The sequence below is a fragment of the Typha latifolia genome, chromosome 12, assembly GCF_019914945.1.
Source record: "Typha latifolia isolate L0001 chromosome 12, TyphaL0001v2, whole genome shotgun sequence".
NCBI lineage: Eukaryota > Viridiplantae > Streptophyta > Magnoliopsida > Poales > Typhaceae > Typha > Typha latifolia.
The window spans coordinates 7010270-7026644 of record NC_133097.1 but is presented as its reverse complement, the minus strand read 5'-3'; the positions used below and the strand labels follow the sequence as shown (position 1 = coordinate 7026644).

General features: G+C 33.4%; 2 protein-coding genes across 3 annotated transcripts; one reads left to right on the top strand and one right to left on the bottom strand.

The window, feature by feature from the left end:
• Positions 1–776: 776 nt before the first annotated feature.
• Positions 777–2325, top strand: LOC140798907 (protein RADIALIS-like 3). Of its 2 annotated transcripts, none has more exons than XM_073152992.1 (3): positions 777–969; positions 1125–1423; positions 2022–2325. In XM_073152992.1, the coding sequence occupies exons 2-3, from the start codon at positions 1134–1136 to the stop codon at positions 2047–2049; spliced, it is 318 nt and encodes a 105-aa protein (XP_073009093.1). In that variant the 5' UTR covers positions 777–969; positions 1125–1133; the 3' UTR covers positions 2050–2325. The 2 variants fall into 2 exon arrangements, with proteins under 2 accessions (XP_073009093.1, XP_073009094.1); XM_073152993.1 differs by having other exon boundaries at positions 781–969; positions 1132–1423.
• An 866-nt stretch (positions 2326–3191) lies between these two features.
• LOC140798822 (suppressor of mec-8 and unc-52 protein homolog 1) lies at positions 3192–14002 on the bottom strand. Its single transcript, XM_073152897.1, has 16 exons — positions 13762–14002; positions 12176–12386; positions 11287–11439; positions 10260–10308; positions 9669–9752; positions 9455–9558; positions 8575–8661; positions 8443–8496; positions 7744–7839; positions 7115–7242; positions 5775–5901; positions 5603–5662; positions 5397–5504; positions 4900–5000; positions 4293–4344; positions 3192–3823 (listed from the first exon to the last, which is right to left on the bottom strand). Exons 1-16 carry the CDS (start codon positions 13788–13790, stop codon positions 3725–3727), a joined length of 1542 nt encoding a protein of 513 aa, XP_073008998.1. The 5' UTR covers positions 13791–14002; the 3' UTR covers positions 3192–3724.
• Between the last annotated feature and the right edge of the window lie 2373 nt (positions 14003–16375).

Sequence of the window (16375 nt, the reverse complement as noted above, 5' to 3'; positions counted from 1 at the left end):
CTATGGTTTATTGGGAAAACTATATTATAGAGTGAACATATATATTTTACCCTCTTGTAATTTGACAGACTCTAAAGTGTCTTGCTTAACTAATTTGTAGTTCTAATCTATGTGCGGCCCTTTAGTTTTTCTATTCAAAATTGACGATGAAAGTAATTTTCTGTGAGAATTGATAAACTTCTTATATTATCTCGTTATGTTCAAAACATAATAATGGGAAAGATTGAGATGCAAGAACCATAAAAAATATTTTCACAGACAAAATGTATTTTTCCACTTCATTGTCGTAAAACAGAACATGACATTTTGATCTTTTTATATTAAATTAACGTCTGTTTAGATTAGACTATCAGGGATTAAATTGACATAAATCAATGTTGAGGGAGGCACTCTGAATTTTGGCCTAACCATATGGTGTAAAGTATATTTCCCCCTTAAATATATATCGAGGTATGAATTGGGCACCTGAAAAAAATGGCTTAATGATCTGGAAATCCAATATACAATCCATTGTCCTATTAATTAAGTTCAAGGTTAAAAAATTTGTGTCCTTCCTTTTCCATTCACATCTTTTTTTATGTGGGTTTATTTCTCACCACTGATACCTATAGATAATTCTATCTGATTGTCGTCACAGAAAGATGCATTCTCATATGTATATATATATATATATATATATATATATATATATATATATAGATATATATATAAAATGATGTGTTGGGTATCTAGAGGTTATCCTGGTTCTTAGCATTGCAACTGTCCCTTTTTTAATTAATGTTTTCTTTGGTACAACTGAATGCTGAATTAGTATCTTGTTTCTTTTGCCTTCTGATGTGGGAAAAATTGTGCATGATGTCTTTCTCTACATATAGTATGCATATTGGTAGGCAATTGTTATAGAAATGAGTGGACTTTTGGAGGTGATGACCAGAGAGGTCTCCTCAAAAGAGGCTCTACTTGTCTAAGGTTTGCTAAATAGGAAGCATCCTGACAAATATTAAACAGAAATTTTTTTTCTTCTTCTTTTATATTTCCTTGAATTCATATATGGATGTTAGCTTTAGTTTCTGATTCTTTTTCTTTTTCTTTTTCTTTTTTTTTTCCTCTTTTTCTTGCTTAAGAACACAGACATGGAAGATGCTAATGGAAGTGCTGGTTTTGTGTCTGAATGGAGCTGGGAGGAGAACAAGTTGTTTGAGATGGCTTTGGCAGTGATCGACGAAGAAATTCCCGACAGATGGGAGGTGGTTTCTTCGATGATCGGATCGAAGAAGAGTGCAGAGGAGGTGAGGATGCATTATGAGGTCCTTCTGAAGGATTTGGATAAAATTGAGTCTTTTGGAACAATGGATGATCATGAACTCAACAGTGCAGCAAACGAGGACATCCAATCTATTTTCTGGACAGATGAAGATCAAGAGTAAGTTCTAATACTTGTAGGAAGATGAACACAAGCAACATTTTATGGACAGAAATTTCAGCATAAGTTTTACTTCATAGTTGTGACAATCTTTAAATTTTCCCTCTCTCTCTCTCTCTCTCTCACACACACACACACACTAGTTTCTGTAATTGTTGATGATTGCAAATGTTGTGGCTATATACCTGCTCTTCTTCTTGCTGCCTTATTTCATTCACATCCTTTGATTACTCCTGATTTATTTGTTGAATTGTTTGTCCTAGTACTTGTAGCTCATCAAACCTCTCCTTTTCTCTTCCTTTGTTAAAACTTCCCATCTAAATCTAACAAAAAGGAGAAGAAGAAGAAGAAGAAGAAAAAATTCAAGAAAATCTGAATAAAATCTTACACTGCTTGCTAACTTGAGACTGTCTGTCTCCTTACTGCTAACGGAAAATAATAATAATAATAATGCATCCAAGAACTAATGGGCTTTCTACAAGTCATCCTCAAACAGTGTTGTTGCAATAACTCCTTTGAAGTTTGAGCCCCACATTTCCATCACTCCCCCAATTTCCTGCTGAAACTGAGCTAATCCTTCATTAATTTCTCTGTCCAGGTTGTTTGGACAGCTAAGCTTGGATTGACCATTTGAAGCCACAAGCTTAGCACAGTGCAGTATTATTTCTATGGTTGCTTGTGGGAACTAGTGCTTGACTATAAAAGATAACAAGGTCTTTAGGACTTCCATTATTAGATTCCAATTGAATGATGACAGGGCAAGAGATTTGCTTGTAAAATGTAAATAATAATGATAGTTCAATTCTACAAGTGATCTTATATTGCAAATTTGTAAATTGATACATTTCGAAAAATTCTTAGGCGATTTGTATGAAAAATGTGCATGATTTTTGTTTTTATAACTCGAATCTATTTTGGTTTTCTCTTGCAAGTCCGATTTCTTTTTTCTCTTTCAAATTTAGTTTTATGCCGCTGAGATATTGTAAGAATAATAAAAAAAGAAAGAATATTATCATACTTTTTTCATCTTTTCCTTTTTCCCCCTATGTTCTTTTTCTTCTACTCAAAACTATTATATATAAGTTTTTAATACTGTGTTTGTTCAATACATCTCCTCCAAAGATTAGAGACATTTTATATAACTCTATAATCTACCCTCCTACTTTATTTGTTATTTATTTCATTTTTACCATCCTACTTTTGTAAATAGACAGAATTTTAAATCTTAATTAATAAAAATAAATTCCTACAAATTACAAATAATTAGATACTATTCCATGAGAAAAAGAAGGAAATACCCCTCTGATAACTAAATAACTAAGAATAACAGCAGTATTTAACAACTGTGAATTTTGTAAAATGACACTGAATTAGTTGTCAAGTTCGTAAAATCATTTACTTTTTTTAAAAGACTACCAAATTGGATTAACAAAATAGACTTTTGTATAGGAAAAAGAAAGAGAATCCAAAGAGAAGTAATAATCGCAGTTCCCTTTAGCTTATGTCAGGTGGTTATAAGGATATCTATTTTTAACATAGAAGATCATTATCACACCACAGGGCAGAAGTAACAGATTGCTCATAATACTGCCACTTCAAAGAACACAATGATTTGACTTTAACCAGCATAAGCACAGTAAGAAGAATAAATAATATTATCTACAATGCTAATTAATTATAACTTTGCACCGCCAGTTGTTAGATAACGATGTTTGGAATCAAAAAATAAAAATAAAAAAACCCTGCTTGCGTCCAACTAAGCAAGTAATTATGATATGACATGAAATCCTTCAACAGAAGTAATTGCAATTACAACAATCATTCTAATGATTAGTTCTTTTCTGTCTCTGCCTGTTTTAATGTACAAGGATCAGCTCAAAGAAACGTAGCAAACCTTAGATCAGATGAACCTTAACAATAGTTTGTACTTTTCACCATATATACAGATGGGCTAGCAGAATACAGAAAATGAGCAACAGCAAAAATGGCAAATCATGGGTGTTGTGTAAGTTCTTCTGTATCACATTGAATAAACATACAATGTTAAAAATCTCTACCTATTTCTTCCTTCACAACTGCCAATGCTCTCTAATTTCCTTGTCTCCAATTCCATAAATAATATGATGATATCGTCGACCTGTTCTCCCACTATGTAAGGATGCCTGGACTGCAGTGACTTCACATAATACTAGAATATACAGGTCCCTTGAGGATAACAAGAATAGTGGAAGTTCTCAGAATTACAAAATACAAACTATGTGAGCACGTGGAACTGGAGAGGCAGGCAACTTTGGCCAACAGTTAAGGCTTCCATATTTTCATGGTACAATCTTCTCCATAAGTGACAACCAAGTTCCTATGAGGGTGATGAGTTAAGCCGATTGCATCTTTCTCATGAACCTGAAAATAACAAGGACAATAAGTGAAGATATAGTGATATAGTGATATACTGATGATTGCGTGTTCTCTTCCCAATTTAGCAAGAAACAAGCATTACATAATGGAAACTATCATATCCAGTAATACACACACACGCACACACATAGAGGAGAGAATGAGAAAAGGATAAACTCAAGGTAGTTCCACATCTGTTTTCCATCATGATTCCAGAATATACTATTGGAGCTTAAAATCAACAGGATTATGTTGAAGCTTTTAGTTTCCAAAGTTGCTGTAAATATAGCAACTAAATTTTATGGGCTTCAGTCAAGTCGTCTAGCATGTCTATAGCACACAAGATAGTTAAGAATGACATGGAAGCATGCAATCCATGGAAAGTAATAAAATTAATGATAAATTATGCCGCACAACATGCTGCAACAATTCTCTAACCCTGATGCAGAAAGCACAAAGGATTAGGCAGGCTAACCTTCATTAGATGTTCCAGTTTCCCAGATTGATGGCTAAAACAGTATATGTTCCTGCAGAAGAAATTCAGTATTAAGTATCACCACTTAATTAGTCTACTCTCGAATGTATTCATTTCACCCAACATAATGTCCACCAAAGTAAGAAAAAGCAATATGGAAACAATGCAGATCTCCAAGAAAAAGCAAAATGGAGAGAATGCAGATCTCCACTACAAGTACTAACTAAATACATCATGGTATCATTCAGAATCTCAGACAAGCAAAAGACGTCAACATATGTGTCATAATCTCTTGGTCTGTATGTAAAGTCAGTGCTATTACTATATAGAGAAGGTGACGAATTGAGTCAACTGACAATACAATCAATGCTATAATACTGACATCGGATGACATAATAAACACCAATAAATTCCAAAAATATAGAATTATTCACGAAACCACGAGCAACATGATGGGTAATGAGTTACCCTAGAAGAATCAAATTTGTATTTGTTGATTGCTGATGAAGATGGTATGCTTTAATTTGATTAAAGATATAAAACTAGATTGATAAACAAGCAAACGGTAAACAAATTTAAAAGTAAGTTCAAGCTGAAGGTTCCATACATATCTTCCCCGACACAGTAGATCCACTCTCCTTTTGGAGAAATACAGGCTGCAACAAAATCTCCCCCTTCCCTCTTACCAGACGAAAAGCTCTTTACAACCTGCAAGATTTTTAAAGCTTGATAGATCAATTTAAATACTCAGTCAACTATGACAATGGCTACTATTATCTATCATAAAGCATTAATTGCTATGGTTATAATGATAGTTTAATGTAGCAATCTACTTCATCCATTGAAAGAGCAACAAACCATAGTGTACTTTCTTCCTGTGTCATCTAATAGGCGAATATTGAGTCAAAAATGATTTAGATTATTGATTTGGATCAGTAGTTGCAGGCCATATTCTAAAGGCATATACTGATTTACTGACATAAAAGAAACTATTTAGTCAAACACTTACTCCAAAGGTTTCCTGGAAACAATAATACAGTGCATAGCATGAAAATAATGAGCATAATTTTAGCTTATATATGTTACTTTTACTGTCATAAGTACCTGCCCTTGAAGGGTCATGATATATATTGAAGAAGTTTTATTGCACACAATGATGTGCTCAGTATTTTTGGGAAACAAATGGACAGAGTTTACAGAAGCATCTCCTCCCTGAAAAGTTGACAGAAGGAACTACATATCAGCATCACCACATAGGATGACATAGTGAAACAAAAGACAACATAAATACATCAGAACCCAAACAGTACCCTTAAAGGAGGAGGTGGCTTGAATGTCTGTAAACAATCCGTAGTTTTCGTATCCCACACCTACCATATCAATCAAAATATGAATACATAAATATGGTTGTACAAAATGTGGTAACATAAATAGCTAATATGAAGTATGAACAATTAATGGACAAGGAAGAGAATTCAGAACCTTAACAGTGCAGTCACTGGAAGCAGTGATAACACGGCTACCATCAATTGTAAAGATAGCATCATTCACGTAAGATGTGTGACCTCGAAATTCTTTCAACATCTTGCCAGACTTGAGGCCATGGATTCTGTCATCAATGACATTTCCATAAGGTTTCACAATTGATGCACAAATTAAAGGAATACACTAAACACAAATGCAACCAAGAAAAGATCTTCCAAAGTGTACAAGTTCTAAACAGGTTTAGATTTAGTGCTATTTTTGAATCATCAGCTGGATCTCAGAACTTATAACTGTACAACTGCTAGACCATCTCCCAATTTACAAATGTATATCGCCTACAAGTTGATATAGCATAAATCTATATCATCACAAATAAGTTACCAATTTCAATTGAAGAAACATGTAAATAATACCAAAAGAAAAAAAAACCCTGAATGACATGATATAAAAGAAATGATAATTCTGGCAACCATTATGTTACAGCACTAATACCAAAGCCTCTAGTCCCAGTTACTTATTGTCAGTTACTCTTCCCAACCTTTTGATTCAAAAGTTTTGTCGTTTCCAACAGATTACAGTAATATTTTTCTGAATGAAACTTTTGTTAGTTATGTGAAAGATCTGCAACAAAGTTAAATGTGATACCAAGAAAATAGGAGGAAAGAATCGCAGGAGAATCAGTAACTGTAAGCATGAATCTGCACGCTAGTCATAATTGCCGCTTATTATGCAAACTACCAAAAAAGAGTATGGTTTTTTATTCTGAGAAGGTCAGAACCATTTCATATCCTCTGCAGTTCTACAAAAATTGTTAAGAATTAGATTTTGAGGGCGGAAAGCATAGTTATTCATCACAAATTCTGCAAATAGTATTGCAAGAAACAGTTAAGTGTTAACTCTCAACCATAAAAAAGAAAGCTGCGCTCCAATTCCAGGTCACCACAAACTGAAACTAACCCTCTCCACAACTTTTAATGATTGATTGACATTCTTTTGCTCCATCCTTGATCCCATTTTGAAAATCAATAAAATCTCATTAACACAAACAAATAGTCCAAGTCACAATAGTAAAACGCCATTTAAGTATTCTTTGAATCTTTTCAGATTCTTTAAAGGAGTCCCTACAGAAACAAATCACCTCAAGATTGAACTTGTTGAGTTGATGCATATTGATTACAGACCATACCCATTAGCTAATCTGTTAGTGGCAGGATGAGAATTGTAAATGAAGCAAATTGTTCATTTACAACTTAATAGCACCTAATTTGCTCGGAGATGCCAAACATAATGAACTGACAACATTAACTAGAATTTGACTGTTACTGAATATGCCAAACCTTGCAGTGCTGTCAAAGGATGCACTAAGGAGCTGACTTCCATCACGTGAGAATGTAACGCTGGTAACACCTCGAGAATGTGCTCGTTCAAGCCGTCTTAAGCATTGGCCAGTTCTGATACGCCAAACCTGGAAATATATAAAAGAAGAATGCATATGAGTGACTCAAAATGATAATGTGTACAACAAAAACAGATAACAGTAGATCTGCAATAATTAGTTGATGGCTTAAACATCAGAATAAACATCATTAGCTATTCTAGCAAACAAATGAAGGATATTGTATTCCTTCTAGCAACATATATATCAACTGAAGAGATTTAAGACCAAATAGATCTGATGAACTAATGGAGTACGATGGTATTAAAAAAAAGTACATGAGCCTCTTATAAAATCAAGAAAGTAGTCAAGTTAAACACATATGCCTATAAACATGATATAAATGGCATTGATATGTTGAAATCAGGTACAAGCATATTTAAATTTAAATATACTATCCTCTTAGTAAAATGAGTAATATGTAAAGTTGATAGTTATACTCCTAACAGAAGCATAGGAAAATTGTTGACTGATAAAGCATAAGTAGATATGATTTGGTACATATGTATATGAAGATCAAGCAGATAATACCTTAATTTTTCCATCTTGTGATCCAGATGCTAGCATCTCTGAATCTCTGCTAAACTCAACGCAGAGCACAGCTTCGTCATGTACCATGTAAGTTTCCTGAAGCATTTTAACGAAGCTAGATATCAGCAACATATTAACAGGTCTGCTAAAATGATTTTGACATTTAGATATATGATAACTTCTCAAAAGAATGGCATATCGGCACATCAACCACATAGTGGAAGCAAGATAGTGGTGAAAACAGACAAACACTCTAAATATTGATTTAAGACAACGCCCTTTATCCTGATATTCAAGATTTGATAGGACTAAATGCTTATCAGTTCAAGAATGATCCAGACAACGATGTCCTGCTTAGGAATAAGAAAGAGGACATTTCTTTTGTTCAGAAAAGACCTCCTAATTGCCATAGTTTAATCTTTTCAAGTAAAGAAAAAGCCTTCAAGAAACTTGTTGGGTTTAGATATTGATAAACAAGAAAGAAAATATCATATTTCCAATGTGGTAAGTTGTCACCTTAAAAGCAAACTAGACGAGATCCAAATGAAACACAACAAAAAAAACTCAAGAACATTGACACAGTAAGCATGAAATATTTGTATATTAATGTTAAGGGGCCACCTACTACGAACGTATCTAGTAGTCAAGAAATCATACTACTTATGGATACAAAGTTTGTAATCTTAAAAAAAACCTTACATCAGCCTGATACTGCAGATCCTTCTTAAGTTTCCCACTTAAATAGTCCCAGACCTGAAAGTTGTACATAAATCAGCAAAATGACCCTCAAGGCAAGCTCAGCCACACAAGAATAACTTAAAGAAAACTTACTTCAATAAGTCCATCCATCGAACATGAAACAAGGTACTGACCATCTGGCGAGAATCGAGCACATTCAGGATTACTTTTCTTACCAAACTGCAATCAATCAAAATAATCATTGAGATTAACAGATGAAAAGGTATAGTTGAATGTTCTCCGATGGATGCTAGTCCATATGCATTCACACTAACCCCAAACCTATAGTAACAGCTGCTGATTCAACAGTATGTGTATATCATAAATTATGGAAGATAAATTAAAGTCTATGATAACTTAGTAAATAGTAACTATTAAAAGCCTATGTTCCAGGCACTTCCTCGTGAACAGAAATGAATAGATTAACAGAACATTTTCAGCAGTAAGATGACAAGTCTGAGTTAGAAATGATGCTTTAACAAGGTTAGTAGCCAACTAAGCAAACTCCCAATTTAACAAAAAAAATTGTGTACTGTAAGATAAACATAAAGTATGCTCCCATGTATCGCTATTCAATGGTATCAATGCCACACCCATGGTTTGAAGCCTCAGTTTCAGTTTTGATCAGTCTTGGTTTCTATAAAACCTAGAGACAATGAACTTGTTGACTAAAATGGGTCGGTTTCATCCAATAGCAGTCCAATACACCAGCAATCTTGCTGTTTTTGTCCTTGAACAATGAATCTGACCTTGGTTTTGGACCCATCTTAGCCAAAGCTCAGCAGAAATTCAAAAGTATGGGCACAACCCACCTATTTTCTTGTCCCATCATAGCAAAGGGCAATCTCGTAGCATTTTCATTAATTCAATTTAGTTTGACAAAATATATGTATCATATTCAACGACAGACAACGTTAGGAAGAAGTGATTTCTCTTTAGATATTTTTTATGAAAAAAATCTTAATAAGATTACCTTTATTTGGTGCGCTAAAGTCGTTGGGTATGTATCTTCCTCATCTTGCTTCATTGCTGCTGTTCCACGGAATAAATCAAATTGTGTGCCTGGCGGCAACAACCCTGGACAACAAAAGAGAAATATTCTTCCAGAATGAGGTAACATGCTAGCTGTAGTTGGAAAATGTAAGAATACTTAACCAAATTAAAGTTGGTTTCAAGGTCAAACAAACCTTGGTGTTGCTGCCACTTTAAAGCCTGACCAATCAATGCCATTAGCCGAGATGGTGGGACCACAGAAACTTCAGCCGCAATAGCTGGTTTAAACAACATATAGAACTTTGCTGAGAAAGCAAATACCTCTATGGGAAATTCATATGAACCACATGGTATAACAAATTAAGCCAGTAATTCCTAGAGATAGACAAGTACTCTGCATTATATAAACAAGCTTTGATGTTGTTCTATCAAACGCCTCAACTGGCGACTACCAGAACCTACTCTAAATTTTCTGTGCAATCATAAATTATCTAGAAAAATAAAATGACATTATGCTATCTACTTATTCCAAAGAACCTAAGACTTGAATTTAAAATATTCATAAACTCCAATGTTACTCCAATTTACAAGCTAATATTTTTAACCTAGTTAGTTCGTTTAACAACGACGGCAATCTGCATAATTCTAAAAAAGAAGAATAAGCTCATCTAGAGAAGTTCATGAACTAGGATATATTAAAATGATAATAAAAACTTAGTAAATGAATTATCTCATGGCATAGCAATAAAAGCATATAGGTCAAATTCTCATTTCCGGAAACAAACCTTGAGCAATTTGAGCACGTCGCTTCTCCTTAGTGGACTCTTGGTAAGCCTGTCAATTAACATTATGCAGTAACAGTAGGGCAGGTCAGAAATAAATTTATTGCATATATACAGTGACAAAATATAAATAGTTGTCAACATAAGCAGGTGATATGGCATGCAAGCAAATAAACTAAAAGTGCAGCAAACTAGGATTCAAATGAAACAAAAGGGATTTGTCGATTTGAAAGACATTGAAAATGAAACCAAAAGAATTGAAGAGTCAATTGTATGTCTGGTTCCTCAAATAGTTCCTGTTCAAAATGTGTAATGTATAGACCGAGAATTAGATAGTTTTTGGTACCTACAAATCTGGTGATACTTACAGTTTATTTATAGTGTTGCACTAGAAAGATTTTTAAGTCAAATATATTAGGACACCAAAATATACAGGCATATATTAACAAATACAAAATATTTAAAACTCACAATTAGTAAAACAGAAATATGTTGCTCTTATTTTTTTCAGAACCAATGTGATGAGACAATAATCCTCCTAACGATTTGAGAATGCAACCATGACTTTTTAGCTGATCAGCTCCACTAACAATAATTGCCTCAAAGCATCATAAATGATTTTTTCCCTCAACATAAATATGCATCTCACAATATGTAATTACAACTTCCTTTGTATCCATTCATCCTACAAGCCTTTTGACCTGACAAACAACTATCTATCTCTAATATATTGATAAATATAGAAAAATTATACAAAGTCATGCATAGCAAACATATGATAAATGGATAACACAGATCTAATGCTGGACATGAATACAAAATGGAGGGCCTTGTAACTTTGTAAGATATTTGGCAAATCACAAATGACAAGTTATGCAACTTTCACACAAGAAACTATATACACAAAAGTAAATTTTAAAGTTAAATAGCTAATTGATAAAAATCAAAGGTAGAAACTGTCACAAAGATTTAAAAAAAACATATATATGTAGGTAGATAAATAGTTAGCATTTAAAATAATACAGCTCACCTCATTGGGATCAAAGTATGTCCGGACTAAGAGATGCTCAAGACGGAGATATCTTTCTGGTTGCTCTTGTTTCATGACACCCATGACCTGAGTTTGCCTCAGAATAGCACGTGCAGTGTCCAACTCACGTAGCTCAATCATTTCTAAAACAATCTGTACAGATCAGATATGGTAAAATAGATCTGCATCCTTACAACCAAATAGCAAATATGTATTCATTACCGGTAAATAATTAACCAGATTGTGTTATCCAACGTTGGAACAAGGACAGCATAAAGCATCACAAAAGATCAGATTATCTACCAAAGTGATCACTGTCTTGGAAGTTTCACATTAAAACTATTCATACTATTTCAAGAGAAAGAGGAATTATCTATGAAGGGAAAACATGTATATGGCATAACCAATGATTCAAAGGAATTGCACCTTCTTTTTTTCAATCTATTAGCATATGAAATCTTCATTAATTTGAATTCATCAAATTAGGAACCATATGAACCCCACATTTGCTTATGTCTCAATTTTTCTTTTGAACCAATACTACATTAGCCGAAGTACTATATTAGAGGAGACTCATGTCCATCACTCTATATCATGCAAAATCCCGAAGAAAGAAGTCGCATGTAAGACTAGCCATGGATGGAGTTGTTTTATTTTGGATCATTTTGTATAGGCTCTTTTAAACTTTGTATGTATTACTTGGCCAAATACTGTTTCCTTGCTGCATTTTGTGTATGGCCAACTTTTTTGTAAGGCAGATGGGCTATTAAATTCTATTGATTATTATCTTGTTGTTGATAGTTAGTTAATTAAATTCCGAATGAAACAGGGTTACATGCCTTTTATTTATTAAGAACAGGAGGTAGTGTGCAAAATCTAAGACACATGCCTGTTCATACAGGTCCTCCAGTTTCTGTCTAGGAAGCTTTAGCTGTGCCACTTGAGGCAAAATTGCATCCCACCTTCCATTATTAACATCAGCAACAAAAGTTTCCAGGCTATCAACCGTATTTAATGAAACTTGGCATTCGCTCTGCAAGGTCTGGAAGGTTTGGTGCAAAGAATTTTCTTTGCAAAACTGTAGAACTATTTTTATTACACTGCAAAAGGAAATTAAACAGTTGTCAATCCAAATGCTGATAGAAAGAAGAAAAAAAAAGTATAAAAAAACAGGTGTAAAGCAGCCTGCGGCATAATTTGAATTTGAGCAACAAATAAGGATAAGAATATGTTAACAAGCAAGACAGTATGATCCAAAATGAAACGGAGTGAGATAACCCCGTATTCACAAATCTGAATTTAAGTATTCATACACTACTCAATGGAAGATGAATTTGTCCACAGGGATCACAAAAATAAACAAAGAAAATGGATCAAGAAGAGTAGATATAGTAAGTTCCTCCAACTGAAGTTGTACAATCAAAAAGGAAGCATAGCAACTGTGGAGACAATAAGGGTTATAGAGTAAACATGACCAGGATTCTCAAGATGACCATCTGATTTAGGTACATTAAACTTATAAAACAGTAACTCTATTATGTTACCCTTCTCTATAGTAACTTCTGCGAGTAGATATATCTTTAGAAGTTTGGAGCACTAAGGAGAAAGTGGAAAGAATATGCTGAAATCATTAGAGACTTTCAATTGATTATGCCTTCGATTTTCATAGACCGATACGTGATTAAAAGTATATTTGATGTAATAAATATCATGAGTTGTTTCACAGTCAAATAAATTGAATATAGATTAAACTGTATAAAGCATTCTATTGTGGAAGAGATGCTGCCCTAAACTGAAGTTCTTCCTGGATATTCTGCAAACCTCACGACGTGAAATTCACTATATAAAAAAAAGGTACTAAACCTTCTGCTTGGAATTAACCAAATATCAGCTCAAAATTTGAAGTCCTTCCCAAATAATGCTCCCGCTGCCCTTTAAGTCTTCCAAACTCAACTCCATTGCCAAAAAATTCGATCCAAGAGAATAAATGAAGCTGCGTCGAACCCATTGTGCACCATCAAGACATATCCAAAGCTTTAAGAGACAATTTTACCCCTTTGATTAAGGTAAATCATTCAGCCCTCTAATCATAAACAAATCGAACTCAAAACTTCCATATTTGCTTCAAAATCCACTATCTTTTTCTCCAATGTACCTCTGATTTCCCCCCAAATTCTTCCGTTCTCGTTAGAAAAAATTCACTAAAAGTTTTCCCACTCAAAATCCAAACCCAAACTCGAACAAAGTAGCAATCCAGAATCCATCCTCCATTGGAGTTAAAAAAAACCCACAATAGTTACCCCTCCAGCTCTACTCCTCCAAGACACAAACGAGAAGTCCCACAAAGTAACCCTAGAAACAGAGCACTTCTTCTTCTAAGCACAAACTACGACAATCCATCGCTTACTTCCATCCGTGAGTCTCGACGACAAACACAAACACATACATGAATCAGAGAGAAAGATTAGGACTTACTCTCGAGCTTCGATCTCCAGAGCAGACATGGCGGATTCCCTCCTCGGCTTCGCTTCGATTTAGAGAGAGAGCGACAAATAACTATCGACTCGACGTTTGAAAAATCCGGGGTGTATATATCATCATCGGTCGGAGCAACGTCGATCCGCAAACTCCTGACCGTCCATTTCTAAAATCAAGGACTCGCCTGGCCCTAGCCCTTAGGGTTTAAGACCAGCGCGAGCCATCTCAAAGACTGGCTTCTATCTAAGTCGGCGCCTTAGGCAAAAATAGCGCCGACTACAATACTATTCACAAGCAAGGCTCTGAGAGTCGGCATTTCATATCTAATCTGCGCCGGCTTTATCTGGATAATTAAAGGGTTGGTTAGTAGCTAGCTGCGTGAGGTGCTTTGGCTCGAGTTAAGTGAGCCTCGAATCGATTCGGCCATGGCCAACTTTAACTTATTTTCTTTTAGGAGAAATTATAATTTACTCCTATTATTTAGCCTAATTTAAACTTACCTCTCTGTGTTCTAAAATTGTAATTTAATTTGGAGCACAGGGGAGAATTGTTGAAATATAAAATATATGAGAATAAATTAAAATTTTGAGCCAACTGCATAGGGCAATCTTTAACTTGCCCATTATTTTATTTAGATATAAGGCTAAACTCTCCTTTCCATATATTTTTAGACCATGGGGGGGAGTTAAGCGATATATTTTAAAGTTTAAGGGGTTGTTTGATTTTTGACCAAACAAAAGTATTACGTAATTTACCCATAGAAATATTATATTTATGTAGATGAAGTTCCAAGGTAGCTTTCACGTGTTGGTGGAGCTTCTCAATCTTTCGCAATCGATTTGGTTTCCGTTTCTCTTTTTATGCTTTATTTTTATTTTTTGTTCTTAATTATATTCACTTCCAAGCAAAGACAAGGCCAAAAAGAAAAAGGAAAAAAAAAAGAAAGCAAAAGCACGAGGCCAAAAGGAAAAGAGTTTTTGCATGAATATCCCTCACAATTCTCTTATTCATATCTATATCCTTCTAGATTATATATATAAATATTATTTCTTAATATACGATAGCTTGAAAGAGAAGAGAGGGTTAGATATTGGTCAAATATAAAATATCTCAAAATATTTTAATAGATAGATAGATTAAATTGAATGAAATGTTGTATTTTCTTAGTAAAACTCAAGATGGGTAATCTATAAATACACAAAAAAATAGAGTGATAAATACAAATTTTCCCCTTTCAAAACTCACATTTTTTTAGATTATAAGTCAAAATCTAAATCTTTTACCTTTATAAAGATGAAATGACACTTTTATATTTCTACCATTAAATAGAATAATTTCTTTTACTGCACTATTAGCTTTAAGCAAAGGCTTGAAGGGCATCCATACAAATATCTGACTTTAGAGGGGTATATGAGCAAATAAAATATTTATACAAAGGATATAAAATTGGTTACGAAATTTATCATGTGATCCACGAATAAGGACTTGGGCATTAAGTCTTGACTAAGATTAATCTCAGAGTGGGCCCCATTTTGGTACAGAGATCATGATCTCAGATATGAATGTCTGCGGCTCATCATAAATTCTATCCCACATTTTAACTATTTATGGCATCTGCACACCGACACAACACAAGCGTAGACCTCTTTGTCCAAACTCTAACAATCAAATATTATTATCTTTTTATCATAAGTAATCATTGCTTTTTATTCGTATTTTATATATATTTTAAAATAAAAATATAATTTAAAGTGGATTGTTGTGTACTCAAATTTTATACAATTTAGTTCTAAATTTTAATTATATTAATTTATATTTTCGAATTATGTCTTATTTTAAGTTTAATTCAAGCTTGATCATAATCAAAATTTGGCTCGAATTATGTCTTTTAAGCTTGAGCTTAAAATTAGTTTAAAATTAACTTAAATTGAAATCATATTAGCCTCGAGATGCCCTCTTAACTTACTTTTATATTACTAAGTCATCATAAATTCTCTCTTTGAAAATATATTTATTTAACAAACAAATTATTATTTTTTATTAGATTTATTGAAGATGTTTGTAGCTACAGTTAAGTTACAACTTAAACCTAAAACCTGGCATAATGATATAAAAGAAAATTATTAAGGGGTGCTAAGTGATTTTTCCGGAGGAAAATTGCATTTTTAATCAAATATTTACAGAAAAAACATTGTTATTATTTGTAGAAAAATAATAATTAAAAAAATAGTTTTACCCCATCCAAAATATCATACACAAACCTTAAATACCCTACTCCTCTTAGAAAGAGAAAAACGATAAGAACTCGCTTTAATTTTTAGTTGTACTTTTGTGCCCCTTCTTACTTTTTGTTCCTGCCTAAGAAAAAAGTAGGAGTATTTTTATATTTTTAGAAAAGAATTATTTCAATAAAAGAAATATTTCTCATCTGCCAAAACAAAATTACTATTAAATATTTGGTAAAATATGTAAGGACCGAATTAAAAATATTAAAAATATAGGTCGTAAATCATAAAATAGGTAAAAGAAAACCAGGGTGTTAATTGCAAATTTCTCTCTCTTTTCTGTTTTTCTCGCCCAAATCTAATTATCTACAATCTAGCAAGTTAGT

Bases quoted from the DNA above. Each gene is read 5' to 3' on its own strand.
- LOC140798907 (XM_073152992.1), top strand. From the start codon at position 1,134: ATGGAAGATGCTAATGGAAGTGCTGGTTTTGTGTCTGAATGGAGCTGG. The intron at 1,424-2,021 runs GTAAGTTCTAAT...TTCTCTGTCCAG, and splicing joins TGGACAGATGAAGATCAAGA to GTTGTTTGGACAGCTAAGCT.
- LOC140798822 (XM_073152897.1), bottom strand. From the start codon at position 13,790: ATGTCTGCTCTGGAGATCGAAGCTCGAGA. The intron at 8,497-8,574 runs GTAAGTTTTCTT...TACAACTTTCAG, and splicing joins CGATGGATGGACTTATTGAA to GTCTGGGACTATTTAAGTGG. The intron at 4,345-4,899 runs GTATGGAACCTT...TTTCTTCTGCAG, and splicing joins TACTGTGTCGGGGAAGATAT to GAACATATACTGTTTTAGCC.